The sequence below is a fragment of the Passer domesticus genome, chromosome W (genome assembly GCF_036417665.1).
Source record: "Passer domesticus isolate bPasDom1 chromosome W, bPasDom1.hap1, whole genome shotgun sequence".
In the NCBI taxonomy this organism is placed as follows: domain Eukaryota; kingdom Metazoa; phylum Chordata; class Aves; order Passeriformes; family Passeridae; genus Passer; species Passer domesticus.
Genome location: NC_087511.1, coordinates 15,289,649 through 15,304,634, shown reverse-complemented (window position 1 = coordinate 15,304,634; position 14,986 = coordinate 15,289,649). Strand labels below are relative to the sequence as shown.

Here is a 14,986-nt window from a genome sequence, read left to right as displayed (position 1 = left end):
AATGGAGACAAGAGATCTCTGAAGCCAGGTCTTGGAACTTGCAGTTTATTGCACAGGGCGTGGGTGCAGGGGCCCTGCTTGAAGCTGCCAGCCGCAGCTCGGAGCAGACCCGAAAGAGGAGCCCCAAAGAGAGAGCGAAGAATAAGAGAGAAAGAGAGGATGGAAGAAGAGTAAAAGAGGACAAAATTCCTGTTACAATACAATAAATCTTCTTCTGTGCTGAATATTCTAATTTTCACTAACCAATCTAGTACAAGATACAAATCCAATAGCATTTACATACAGCCTATAAGAATTATTACATTACCATACTGTGTTACATTTTAAACCCTAAAAACGACTCTTTGGACCCTTTCTGCCAAGCTAGTAGGGTCTGCTCTGACTCTTGGACCTGTCTGCAAGCAGAGGGTATTGTTTAATCAAAAGGGATTACCTTCAGCTGGCCATATCATTCTTTTCCAGTTGTTCAGTAACTAAGGCTTGGTATCTCAAAGCTTGCTTTCATTTCAATCTCACTTATAGTTTCCATATTCTCAAAATCTTTTGCCAGGCAATCATATTTATAAGGCTTTCTTGTTTCACCTTCCTCAACACATGGGCTGAGCCCACAGAACAGAGTGCTGAAAGCAGTTCATGTTATGAATCATTTATGGCTAGTAGGTAATTGCAGTGAACTAATCAATCAGTGCCACCTGAAAACATCCATTGCCCTCAGAACTGTGGACACTTTTGCTATCCTTGGGTGAGATTAGAATATGTGGAGCATGGATTAGATAGCTGTGAGTTTAGAGGAGGAAGTTTCCCAAGTTGTGGAGAGTGCAGACATCGGCACACCCAAAAATTCAGTACATGGGTGGTGTTATCCAAAGTAACATGAATAACAGTTAATTCCCCATAAACTTCAAGAAGCACTGGGCTTGTTTCCTTTTCATGCATCCTGGTGCCCATGGGTTGTGGCCATGCAGGCTGTGCGGGAGGCAGGGTTGTTTGGGCTTTTTGGTGTTTTCTAGGGGTCCTTATTCTGGATGGTGAATGAACTCTCTGGCCTTTTTCTTCGTGGAATGTTGTGGTCTATCCTTGTTGTGGGGTGCTATGTTTCTTCTCAGCTTTGGATTGGGTTTGTTGGTGCTGTCTCTTTTTGCTTCCATCTTGTTTTTCAGTCTCTGGCTCGTTTGGTGGAGGAGCTCATGGTTTTGCCTCCTTGCTGGGGCTGATCTTTTCACACTGGTTGGCTGTGGGGGTCGGAGTGCTGGGTGCTTCTCTAAATTAACCCACCAGGATGGCATTGACAGAATATGTAGCTTACTTGGGGCCAATGCTACCATGGTAGATTCCATTTGTTTATCCTTAGCCATGCCAGGAGATCCTTTCCATACATTTTTTAATTGGTATAATAAGTGATTTTGCTGGGTTTGCAAAATGGGTAGGAGCCGGAGGAAAACCATACATGGAAGTCAGTAAGCTGAACGTGGAGGATTGATGGTGTAACATAACCAGTAGTGGTACAAAATTGGACACGTGCAAAAGGTTGGGGATTAAGCCAAATGGCGAGGGCTTCCAAGTAGGTATGACAACACAGTTACTGAATGAAAGTGGACTAGAGCCTCAAGAACTAGACTTGCTAGGATCGGTACCTGGAAATTATTACTTGTTTTTTAACTACTTTTTAAACCCAAAATCAACTAATATGAGCAATGTTCTAGTCCCACGTCCCAAAAATAAGAGTGTCATTCTTAATCCAAATTCTCCATGGTATAAGAATGTGACCGAATACTCCCACAATTGGACTTATCCTGGCAGTGCTGGTGCAAATGCGACTGTAAAAAGGTTCCATCAGCTATCTTTTTAATCTGTGAGGAGTTTGAAGGAATGTGCTGTATGAACCTCTCTGACCATTCTGAGTTCATTCACAAGAAACTCAAACAACTACAAGATAACATGAAGAAATTGACTGTGAATGATTGGGGTTTGGATGAATGGTTTAAGGGATGGGGAATAACTGGATGGTTGAAAGATATGGTAAAGGGAACTTTGTTAGTATTAGTAGTCATTATTTTATTGCTTTGTGTTATTCCATGCATAATTAAGTTGGTGACCTGCTTAGTAGAGAATACAGTAAAGAGGGTCTGGCTGGTGCAATAAGAAGAAGAAGGGGGAATTGTAGCAATGTATCTGAACAACTTAGGCCTCAGTGTGCACCAGCCATACCACTTGTAACTGTTCTTATCAGAATTTTCTCAGGGCACTGTGGAATTCATCAAGGTTACTAAGACATAAACTGTGCTAAAATAAGAACGAAGAAGCTGAGAAACGGCATACCAAGATTGCAAGAACTAGATAACAGAGGACTGTAGAACACCTGCACGGTAACCAGTCACAGACACTGAGAAATAGAAGCAGAGAACAAGGGAACAAGACAAAGGCACCAATCAAGAAGTGTGATCTTAGAAGTTTGTAGAATCTGTAAAAGTGTGTCTAATGTAAACAATAAACGGCTTCTGCTCGATCATATTGGTCAGTTGTTCAGGAGTCCTGGTTTACCCACAATATGTGTCAGCTTGGGGGATCAATGTGTATTTAAACCTGAAACCTGTCTTAGCCAGGTACGCACATCTTTGGTGGAAATACCTGCCACGTGTCCCAGCTGGAATAAAACATATCTGCTTTACAATTTTTAATTGTAGTCCTTATGCCGCAACTCACCTCCTCCTTCACCATCATGTCCTGTTAGATGGTGCTAAACCTATATTTTACCTCAATGTACTATCCTACCTGAATCAGACTCAGAAATACATATATCCTAGCTGTTGAAAGGAGTTAAACAAAGAATTTTGTATTTTTGCCTAGTTTGGTAGCTTGTTTTTACTTGTTTTTGTAGTTTGCCGAAACATTGTAACTTTCATTTTATAATTTAGTTTTACTTCCTTGATTTTGCTTAAACTTTGTAACTTTCAATCTATAGCTTAGTTTTATCATATAACCTCCATTCCTTTGTTTAATTGCTATTTAGACTATTTGCTCATAGTAGAACGTTGATAACAAGGGACTGAGAAGATGAGCAAACCTCCCCAGCTGTGGCTTGATTACAGTGCCCTAAGACCTTAAGAACACTAAATAAGTAGAAACCTGTCAAGATGAAAGACTCATAAGTTTTGCCTTGCTGAGGCTAATTGCATGAGTCTCACGTTACCAAGATAAGAGGTGAACAAGTCAGCACAGATGGACAGTGCATGCACAATCATGGAAATTCAAGCAGAGGACATGATGAGGAAGATGCTGGAATAATATAAAACACCCCAAAAATAAAGAATGCAGTTCTGACCAACAGACAGTAGATGACAATCTTGCTTCGTGAAAACATAAAGGACCAAAAATCCAAGGAATTTTGAATTACGTACCTATTACGTACCAAGGGGGACAGACTTTGAGTGCAGCTTGGGGAATTCTTTGAATATTAAAATGTATAAAACCCCGAGGGAAAAATGCCCAAGCAGGTGTGTTTATGGAAAGGGACACCCCCAGCACGTTCTGGTATTGAATAAAGGAATGTTTTCTTAACAGGTTATGCCATTAAGTGATTTTCTTTGAATCACTGCACTTTTGCACTTCCACAACTTTACTTCCAAAACATCTGCATTCTGAATGTTAGTAGTCCAAACCACAGGTGGATTATGTCTGTATTGTAGAAGCAGGAGTTAATTGCATGCTTTTAAACTATTTTTTAATCTCCCTGTCTCAATTGTCATCCTGGCTTTTAGACCTCTGTGACTTACCTATCTTGTCATCTTCAAGTATTTGAAGTTTTCCTTGGAAGTGTCAATACTTGAAAACATATTTTCACATTTCTCTCAGCTCTAGAATTGTCCCTGGTTTTTAAATGTGAATAAAGTCCTATCTTACAATAAGAAAACCTAGTGGAAAAGCCTAAGGGATAGTTTGAGTAATTTTTCCCGCTCGCTTTCCCTGCTGTAATGACGAAAGACAGTTGGGTCTTCTTGGGCGTTCTCTGCACCCCCACACCCTCCCCCTACCGTCCCTAATAGGCAGTGCGATTTGTCCTAAGAACACCAGGTGGGAATTACAGGAGGAACTGTCTGAATGCTCGCACAATTAATGCATTCTAGAGATGGGGGAGCTGTGATGATTGCGATTGATTTTGGTACACATTGGCCTGCAAAAGTTTAAAATGCTGCTGGAGAACGTACCAACTGGTCTCCTGCGCTTGCAGGCAGCTTCCGGGTGGATCCCTCCCAGGCAGGGACAGCTGCAAGGTACATCCAGCCCAAAAGATGGGAAACACTCACTTTTGGATGGGTGAGTATAAGCACTAAGATCTGGTCACATATGTATATAAAATCCTAAAGTAGCTCCATAGATGCTTTATTATTGTGCATTCTGCAAGGCCAAAGACTGTAAACCTGTGTGTTTCTAGCTGAACCTGTTGATATTTTAACCCTTTACACTTGCTTATACTGCCTTGGCAATATTTAGATACTGTATTAGCAATAAATCTAATCATAATCAGCCACATAATCAATATCATACTTCTTGCACCTGACCAAGAGTCTTCTCTCTACTACTCCGCCACACCTGGTTTCAAAAATACCTGGAAGAGAGCCTCTAGTAATCTCCCATAACAGCATTTTATATTTAGCTCATTATTCCAAGAGCCCAGTCTAGAAACATGACATTTTTATCCCACCACAAGTCCATGATTTATAGGCAACCTTAAATCCTTCCAAAGGAAGATTTCTTTTGCTCTGCCCACCTCTACAACAAATTTTTTGTTTAGCTTTCTTTATATAAAACCCACATAACTCCATGACTTGCAGAAAAAAAGGCATATTTAATGGAACAGCTTTTTCAAAATGATTACTCTCATATTTGGTATTTAATATTTAAAAATATTGTGCAATAACCAAGGACCTACAGGTATTTCTGTCAAAATATACATGAAGTATATGATACTGTTAAAATTGTCATTAGCTGGAAGAGGGTGACTGAAGTAATATGCTACAGAATGTTTTACTAGAAGATATATTATTAATACACATATTTGTTAAAAAAGAAGCTGCTGAGACACAATCCTGGTTCAATGAACTAAAAAAGTTAACCATAACCTGCAATAATCAACATGCTTTTTAGGCCAATATCATAGTCACATATAAGTTTGAGATGTAACAAAAGCCAGCAATTAGAATAAGAGGTCCACATAAATAGAATCACAGCAAAAAAAACATAGGTCTTCACTTTGAACAATGCATCAGGAAAATTGTATACCAATGCAAAGATATTCTTTGTGATCTGTGCACCACTGTAAGTCATTCTGTTGCAATCAGTCACATGAAGCTTTATCTGCTTAATCCTAAAATACATTTTTGTCTACTAAGATTGAAAAAAAAGGTCCAAAAGGATTCAGGAATTTGAGGGAGAGGAGGAGTAAAGTGATTATTAATTTCCAATGTAGAAAATAATTATTCTCCTTTATGCATCTTTCCCTATTCTAGTCTTAGTGGCACAGGTAAATTTTACATACAGCATATTTGGTTTGTTAAGAAACAGTATGAAAAACATCCTAAATTTTACACAATATATGCTCACATTATTATTACTGTACAAACCTGCTAGAAATAGTTCTCAGCACAAGTCAATTAACTCTTTGCACTTGCATAAACACAAAGTCTTTAGGTTAAAGTGTATCAATTTAGAAATACATTTTATAGCCACTATTAAATGAGTATGCTGAAAAAAGTTGTAAAAACAGCTAAATACACTTCATCTCTTACTGGAAAATACATTCACATTGTGAGACTAGAGGAATATTTTTGGATGTTATCCTCCTCGAGAATATGAGTAACTTCACTCCTATTTACTACAAGAAAAAATAAAACAAACTTACCTTTAACACTTTTTCTGTTAACATCAGCTCCTTTTTCAAGTAAATACTGAGCAATTTCTTTGTGGCCTTTGTAACATGAGATCATCAAGCATGTATGCCCATGACGGTTTGATACTTCCAAGTCTGCTTTGTGTTCCACAAGGTATTTTACTATTTCCAAGTGACCATCAAAACAGGCTGCTCTAAGCGGAGTTGAATTTGTTAGAGTCGTGTTGTTGACAGATGCACCATGATCCAACAGACACTGAACCACCTTCAAGTGTCCAGCAGCTGATGCTGCCCATAATGGTGGAGCGCCTTCAATGATCTCACCATCAAAATTAACCGAACCACCAATCTCTATAGAAGCAGAGCAATAATCCAACAAGTATTCCACCATATTAACATGCCCATAACGGGCTGCTATCAGAAGTGGTGTGGCACCGTTGGTTTTTTCTGACATTAGTAAGGCCACCTCTTCTCTGGTTTTGCTTGCCAGTAACTTGGAAAGGAGATGCAGCTTGCCATCACGAGCTGCGTTGAACACTGCTGTCTTTAGATCCATTTAGTCTGTACCTCTATTTCTTGAAGGATACACACCTGCCCTTTTCAGAGTCACAAACAAAAGCTTATTGGAAACACACAGCCCCAACTTTTTCTCAGATCAGATGGGAAAACATGAAGATGCTGAACAAGGTCCTGAGAATGCAGAAGCTTCACTTGATAACTCTGCAAAAGAAAAAATTCTGGATGTTTTTACCTTCTACTTCTCAAACAAGTATGTACAATTACATTTTTCTACAGCTATACTCAAACAAACCACTGGTTGTGGTGCACCAACATCCAGCTGCCGTTCATGGGACTTCCCCGGACTGCACAGTATCTCTTAAAGGAAGATATTGATCAGGAGGCCAGATCCTAGCAGTGTGCTATGCACACCATTTGCAGGAAAATACTTTCCCCTCACAACATAACAAACCGTACACTTGCATCAACTTCTGCTTTTAAGCACAGTCTAAGTAAAGAACCATGAGCCCCATCCCCTCAGGTCCTCTGAGGAGCCCCATGCTCACAAACACGCGTCCCCGTGCTACCTCCGCCCTACTGGCGAGGGAGCAATTTCAGAGCCTGATCGGAAAAACAAAATACGTCCTTGCCACAGTCGTGTGATTTAGTATCAGACGCCACCGAAACCCCGAATTTGTCCATCCATCAAACACCCTCACCCTGCCCAAAGACCCCCGACTCCAAACCTCCTCCTTCAAGACGACGCTATATTTGACTCCCACCCCAATGCTGCCTACCCCCCCCTCCCCCCGGATTACCCCGTGCCTCGCTTCAGATCGTCTCTCTATTTTCTACCTCTACTCAAAAATCACCCGCCTGCCAAACCACCCTAGAGTCCCCAAAAACCTCTTCCCAGTTCCTTCAGAACCGCTCCTCACACGACCGCTGGGACAGGGCAGCCTCCACCGCCTGCGGCGAGAGGCGGCAGCAGTGGCACCACCGCGCCGCCCACAACAGGCGGGGAAGGGCCCAAGGGTGCGGGGCTACCTTCCCAGGACGCCACCAGCTCTCTCACACCTAAGCCACCTTCACACGGAAGCGCCCGCTGCTTCCCCCACTCCATCCAGCTCCTCCACGACAGACCAGTCCCCACAGCAACGAGCGTCTACCACCAACCCCACATTCCGAAACAGAGGAATCTACCAAGCACATCCCGGCCACCGCTGGGCCCAATGAGAAACACGCCTGGGCGCCGCCAGCCACTCGGAGCAGGGCGGGAGGCGGGACTATGCCGTCGCTCAATCTACGCTGAGAGTGGGGCGGTGCTGGTGGACGGTGGCGATGCGATAGCTGTCCTCTGGGGGCGGGGGGGGCAGTGCTCTCCACCATAGCGCGTGCGGGCCGGCAGAACGCAACGGGAAGGAGGTAGGTTTTGATTAGCTGTGGTATGTGGGGATCAGATACGGGGGGGGGGGGGTTCTTTTTCCCCAGCCCGCGTCTTCTTTTCCTTTCTCTAGAATAAAACAAAGGGCAAGGCAGCGCTAGAGCGGAGCGTGCACCGGCGGGGAGGAATGTCACAGGGATGAGGGAACAGCGGGGGCGCACGGTACCTGGAGAGGGACGCTTCCATGGAGAGTAGCAAAAACCCGCAGGGCTGCAGGAGGAAATCCCTCACGGCTGACCATGAGTGGATCTGCTCAGCAGTTCCGGGCAATAAACCCATCCTTTGCAGCGGGATGCAAAACCTGCCCTGTCTGGAGAAAGAAAAGTGTGTGTTTCCTCCTCAGAAATAGATCGGTTTACTGCTGAATTGGAGGGGGCGGGGGATGGGTGGGTAATTCGATGCTCCATTAAGTGGGAGAGACGGCCATGAAGGTCTGCAGAGCCTGCAGTTTGTAGTCATACGTTCCCTGCCCACCCGTTTTGAAGGCCAGGGTGAGAGGCTGGTGTGGGGGCTTCAGTGCCCTGCTGTGCATGTGGGGAGGGATGGGAGCCCAAATGCCCTCATCACAAAAATTTGCAACTGGCCCATGCTGAGAAGACAGGACACAAAGTATAGAATTACAAGGGTAAATATTTCTTCCTGTGCATGCGGTGTCCCAGACAAATTTGGGCACTCCAAATGTGGTTTTACACAGGGTTCTTATACCTTTCAAACATTCAGATACAACACAATTTGACAAATCACTAACATGCACACATACATACACACTATCCATTAATAATCATAGTAAAATTTTGTAAAACTATATTTTTGCAACATTCTTGCTGCTTGTCTCTTGACTCAAATGTCCCTGGAGTCAGTCTTGCTAGTTACTTAGCTATGATGCCACACAATGCTGGGAGGGTTTCAGACACACATTAGAGGGGCTACGAAGCTGGCATTATCTTGATTGTCCAGGGGTATTCTTTATCCTTCATGCACAGCTCTAAGCTTCCAAAAAGCAGTGTCTTTATTTCCAGGGCTGGGCTGTCCTTAAGAATGTTTTACTTAAGCTTGAACAATACTGAAGTCTCCAGTAAAATTCCTGTGTAGTATTAAAGTCTTATGTCTGTTAGCTTTCTGTCTATTAAATAAATAATTCATTATATATTAGATCAAATCAGCCATTATTAAAGAACTTGCAGACGAGAGTGGGTTTTGAGGTGCTGGCCACCTCAATAAAGCTACTGCCTGCTGCTGGAGGCTTGGGCAAAAGGCAAGGGCTTATCTAAACCTCCACATCCATTCGTAACACCTACAATGCGACAGGAACCATTGGTGAAAAGAACATAGTGTGTTCCTTCTTGTGGCAGTTGGTTATATGGTGGAGCTTCCTCGGCATGGGTTACCTGTTCCTATTCTTCCTTGTCAGTCAGACCAAAATTTTTACCTTTGGGCCAGTTTGTAATTACTTCCAAGATCCCAGGGCGATTCGGGTTTCCAATCCGGGCACGCTGTGTGATGAGGGCAATCTACTTACTCCATGTGGCATCAGTGGCGTGGTGGGTAGAGGGAACCTTTCCTATAAACATCCACCCCAGCACTGGTAGTCAGGGTGTCAGGAGAAGTTGTGCTTCTGTTCCAATCACCTCTGAGGTGGCTTGAACTTCTTTAAAGGCTGCCAGGATTTCCTTCTCTGTTGGAGGGTATTTGGTTTTGGACCCTCTGTAACTTTGGCTCCAGAATCTGAGTGATCAACCCCAGGTCTCACCAGGCACCTTCTGCCAAATGCTCCAGGACAGACCATTGCTCCCAGCTGCAGAGTAAAGCACATTCTTCACCTCTGGTCCTGTCTTGACTGTGCCAAGGGCTACCACATGCGCAATCTCCTGCTTGATCTGGGCGAAGGCTTGTTGTTATTCAGGGCCCCAGTGGAAATTGTTCTTCTTATGGGTTACCAGGTAGAGAGCTCACAGTCTGGCTGTACTCAGGGATGTGCATCTTCCAGAAACCTATGGCACCTAGGAAAGTTTGTGTTTCCTTCTTGCTGGTCGGTGGAGACATCACTGTGATCTTACTGATGACCTCAATGAGTGTCTGATGCCGTCTTGCCGCTGCTCCTCCCGGCTAGCTGATGACAAGGGGGGGGGCGCGGCAGATCCCCCCTCGAGCCCCGTGAATCCCAGCTACCAGCTGTTGGCTCAGCATAAAACACAAAGCAGCACACCGGTCCTGGGGTAACTTTATTTGATGGTAAAACTTCCCCTCTTCTTCATCTCGGGACCCCGAACAAGAGGCAGACAGGAGCTTATACGTGGGGACAGGTCTCAGGCGAGGGTACAATCTTTAACAAATCAGGAGAATTGGGAGTAAAAATCAAGGTGGGAACCACAATGTATAAACCAATAAAAATTCCAAGGGAGGAGAACAGTTTCAGTAAACTGATAGAGTTTGGAGAAATAGAAACTAGCAACTAACAACAAGAAAAGTAACGAAAATTCTGGGAAAAGGCGGGAACAAAAAGGAAACAGCATAAAGAAAACTACCAAATTACAAATCAAACAATAAACCTACTAATAAAACAAAATACACACTGCAACACCGTCCGTCATGCCACTTCACTCCTAGGAACTGGGTCTCTCGGGCAGGTCTCTTCACTTTGCTCTTTTTGATGGCAAAGCTTTTTCCAGGACCTACATGTATTTCTTTCAAAATATACTTGACATTGTCTTGGGGATAGTTTTTTAATCCCATATCCATTTTCATTTTTGTTTTGTGTCCAGGGTGGTCGGACAATGGGACTCATTCCGAAAACAGCCTTATAAACACCTGGGCTAGAGAACATGGTACTGAGTGGGTATACCACATTCCTTACCATGCACCAGCTGCTGGGAAAGTTGAGTGGTGCAACGGACTGCTTAAAATCACCTTGAAGGCACTGAGCAGGAGTGTCACATGTCCCGGCTAGATGAGCTCCGCTGAATCCCAGCTACCAGTGCAAGTGCGGCGCAAAAACAAAAGAGCAGCACCACAGGTCCTGGGGTGGAACTGGGGTAACTTTATTCGATGGCAAAACTCCCCCTCCCCAGCATCCCAGAATGCCAAACTGAGGGCAGACAATAGCTTATAAACGGGGGGAGGTCTCAGGGGAGGATACAGTCTTTAACTAATCAGGAAAACTGTGAGTAAAAAATAAGGCAGGGAATACAATGTATAAACCAATAAGGAATTTCAAGGGAGAAAAACAACTCCAATGAACTAATGGGGTTTGGGAGAATACAAAACTGACAGGGAAGTTTCTAGGGAGAAGGCAGGTTCGGAGAGAGACTGACATTTAATGGAAGGAGGAGTAAGAAAGGTTCTGGGAAAAGGGCAGGGACAGGAGGGGTTAGCAACTGGAAAGGGGAGGTGGTTTAAAGCTTGACAGGGAGTAGCTAGGTAACAAACAAAAAACCAACACTTAACTAAACTAAATAACAATGAGGGAGCAAGTCTAGTTTTAAAAACATAAAATACAAAATGGGAAACCTTTGCCACTCTAAAGGCAGGAAAAGGACAGCATAAGGGAATTACAAAATTACAAATCAAACAATAAACATACTAATAAAAAAACACACCACTACACAGGGGGACTTTGAAAAATTAGGAGCGACTTTTAGCAAAGGCTATGTGGTTAGTTAACACCCAAGGCTCCACCAACCTAGCTGGCCCTGCCCAATCTGAACCCCTGCGTACAAAAGACAGGGATAAGGTTCTGGGGATATGCATGAGAGGTATGCTAGGAAAAACTGGATTAATTCTGCCTGAGGCAAAGACAAACCGATCAGTGGGGTTGTCTTTGCTCAGGAAGCAGGTTGCACCTAGTGGGTTGTAAGAGCCAAAATGAGGGATGCGGGACGCCAGGCGGCTCTTCAAAATGCAGTTTATTACATCCAAAATGTTACAGCAGTCCAGGGTCGTGGGTGACAGAGCCTGTGCCTACAGCTGTCAGCTCCAGCAGCAGGCAGGTCTGGAGACCCTTAGTTTAGGTTAAAAATGCATTATATACTTTTCTTTGCTGAGCATCTTAATACAGTAAAGCAATCTATACCTTAACTTTTATCTATAGCCTGTCATAATTGCTATAATTACCATATTCATGTTACTATTCTCCAATCACTAAAAGTTAGTACATAACACTTTAAGCTAGAAGTTGTTTTTCAGTTTTCTTGCAGTGGAAAATTCTGAGACCTTTTTTCTACTTGCAACACTGGCAGTCTTGTTTGCCTGTGCTATCTTTCTGCTTGGTAAAAACATCTTGTTTGAGGTGGTTTAACCTTTGCTCTAAGTCATAAAAACCCCTTTCTAGCTAACATACCCTTTGCCTGCTTAGTTATGCAGTAAGACTAGCTCAGCAATTCTTTTCTTCTATATCAAAACTTGCTTTCATCTCTATTTCTTCTTCAGATTGAACATTCAAAAATCTTTCTGCCAAGCATACATATCTGTGAGACTTTCATGTCAAACTTTCATCCTTCCCAACAGTGGGTGATGCAGAAGGATGAAGAGACATAACACATACCTCAAGGGGACCTTGTTTTGGTGTAAACTGTCCATCACACTGCCTGTATCTAGATGTATATATGTATATAATTAGTGTAATGCATGTGTAAAAAACTCCAATCACTTGTTTTTAAAAATTTAAAAGTTTAATTGTAATAAAATGGTTAAAAAATAGTAATAAAATTAGAGTAATAAAAATTTGGACAATTAGGGTTAGGACAATACGAGACAATAAAAACAAAGAGTTATGGACAGTCCAGGTACCTTTTACTGGGCAAAATAAGTCCAAAAAAGGACACATGTTAACAGAGGATTAACCCTTAAAAGCAATAGCCTGTTGCATATTCATACATCTCATACATGATGCATAAATTCCATTCAAACAAAGGATTCTGTCTGGTCCGTGTCAACTTTTCCTCTAAATCCTAATGGTGTCTTCAGGGTTGAGTGAGGCGGGAAGAAGTTAGTTTCTTCTGATAATGGAGCAATAAATTATTTTTCTCTGAAAGGTTAGAGTGTCCTGTGGCTGCTATCTGGTGCGAAGACCTCATTCCTCTCTAAAAAAAAAGTATCTTACATAGCAGAGTTTCTATTTTAACATTATGTTATAACCTAAATTTAACACACTAATAAGAAAATTAATACAGCATAACTTTCTAACATAACACACATAATATTCATTTTAATATTTGTGAAAAGCCAATCATAAAATACACATTTTTTCACAATCCCCCCTCTTATTCTTTGTAAATCATTTGGCTTGAGCAATATTTCTTGTCTACTTGCATCTTCTGGACTATGCTGGTGAAATACAACAGGTTTACACAAGGAAGAAATATCAAAACAGTTGTAACACATAAAAGGAAAAATCTTAATTTCTTCTATCATCCTATCTCTAATACATTACCCTATCAACTAGGTTTCAAGATTGTTTTCTGATTTTAAACTGGTACCTGGGTTATTTTTTTTTTCTGATATATTTTGATTTTTTCAGAATGACATCCCCGTTGTCATTTATTTTCAACAATCTGACATATTAAACTTTCCACAAACACCCCCTTCTTTAGCCAATAAATTGTCCAAAGCCAACCTATTTTGATACACTACAGTTTTTGTTTGGCTTTGCTGACTTGATATTAATTCCAGTGCATGAGCAGCTTTATTTGTTATCATCTTTATGACTGCTTGGCGTCTTATAATACGATTCAGCATATAATTTGGGGTCAATACTATTCTGAGTAGAAAAGTTGTCCATTTTTTTAAGTTGCAGAGTTAACAAGTTAAACCAATTGCTGTTGTTAATAACTTCATGTTGTAATCACCTGTTGTTAATAGTTTTTCTTCAGTTACCTGTTAATGGTTAGAAATCAGCTCAATTGTCCCCCTGCTGCTTCCCGGAGGATTGACACCTGAGGCTGCAGGTGGGGGTGATGTGACGTCAGAGCTGGTATGCAAATGAGGAAGCCCATCACAAAATCTTGCAAGAACAATCCCTAAAACAACATGCCAACATGTAATTAAGAGATCTAAGTGATGTCTAAATGTGAGGAACTTAATCCCGTGTCTGCTAAGATCCTTTTTACCTCTCACCCTAACCTATGAGGAAGTCAGCTAGAAAGAGGACCTCAAATGTCAGACTGAAAAGGTGGAATCTCCTACTGCTTCTCTGCTTCTTGTGAGGATCAAAGCCCCAGCTCTGCCTGCATACCAGCGGACACAGCTGTACTCACCCTCCTCCTCCCTTCCATTCCTGGGAGCAGCGGCGGCGTGGGCACGACCCATCTTCCCACCTGAGCTGATTTTTTAAATAAAGGCATTAAAAAAGGAGAAAGATCTCCTGCCCTATTTATTTCAAATACAGAGTTAGATTGCTGTGCTCGTTTTACCTTTTTGTTTGCTAGTTGTTTTTTACCGAATCCTGAACTGTGTCTTTAAGATTAAATGTAAAACAAATCCATCTCCCTCATTTTGGACATTCAATTCCCTGTCTATTACTACTTTTTCCTAAGTTTATTGCAATCCAATAATTTCCCCCATTTTGCCTACAGGTACTTAATTTGGATGGGTTATAACAGCGACTGTTGACATAGGTGTGTGTAATAAAAGAGGAACTTTGGTTTCTTTCCATGTGATGCTTTCTGTAGCATTTGTGACATGATCTTACTGGTATCCCGAAAGGGAAAAGACAACAAATGAGTGACAGAAACAGGAATAACAGAGTGGCTTATACTCCCACCTCCCATGCCTGAGGTTGCAACCCACAGCAGGTGTATTTGATCGTCTTGGTGGTGAATATAGAGGCCAATCTGGTCTTGTCATCTATTTCCTTGTCACTTTCTCTTAGCTAATTTCCAAGCAAATTGTTTTTGACACCCCTTAACTGTGATTTTCCACTGTTCCTCAGGTATCTCCCATTCAACAGGCACTAATAATTCCCCTCCACAAAACAAAGTTATTACTTTAATACTTCTTGCAACAAGAGCATAAATTTTGTGAACTACAATACTAATTATTCCCACAATTCAAACATTTACTTATAACCCAGCTAGCATGTCCAGTATTGCAATGAATCAAATAAAGTTTACAGTATGGTACTGATGGAAATGGTAATTTCCCTTCTTCCCTGTACAATTCAC

General features: G+C 42.0%; 1 protein-coding gene and 1 long non-coding RNA gene across 13 annotated transcripts in view; one reads left to right on the top strand and one right to left on the bottom strand.

The window, feature by feature from the left end:
• LOC135289149 (protein fem-1 homolog C-like) overlaps positions 1–8,171 on the bottom strand; it is a 51,274-nt gene extending 43,103 nt beyond the window's left edge. For 3 of the 12 annotated variants that reach the window (XR_010351948.1, XR_010351949.1, XR_010351950.1), the window contains exon 1: positions 5,900–6,041. Coding sequence is in view for 9 of the 12 variants with exons in the window: in XM_064402557.1 (XP_064258627.1) it covers positions 5,900–6,443 (544 nt within the window). In the remaining 3 variants the exon portion in view is untranslated. The other 9 variants (XM_064402557.1, XM_064402555.1, XM_064402553.1 and 6 more) reach the window with 9 other exon arrangements.
• LOC135289152 (uncharacterized) lies at positions 7,659–12,858 on the top strand. Its single transcript, XR_010351951.1, has 2 exons — positions 7,659–7,810; positions 10,592–12,858. It is a non-coding gene; the product is annotated as an uncharacterized LOC135289152 (long non-coding RNA).
• Positions 12,859–14,986: the final 2,128 nt, after the last annotated feature.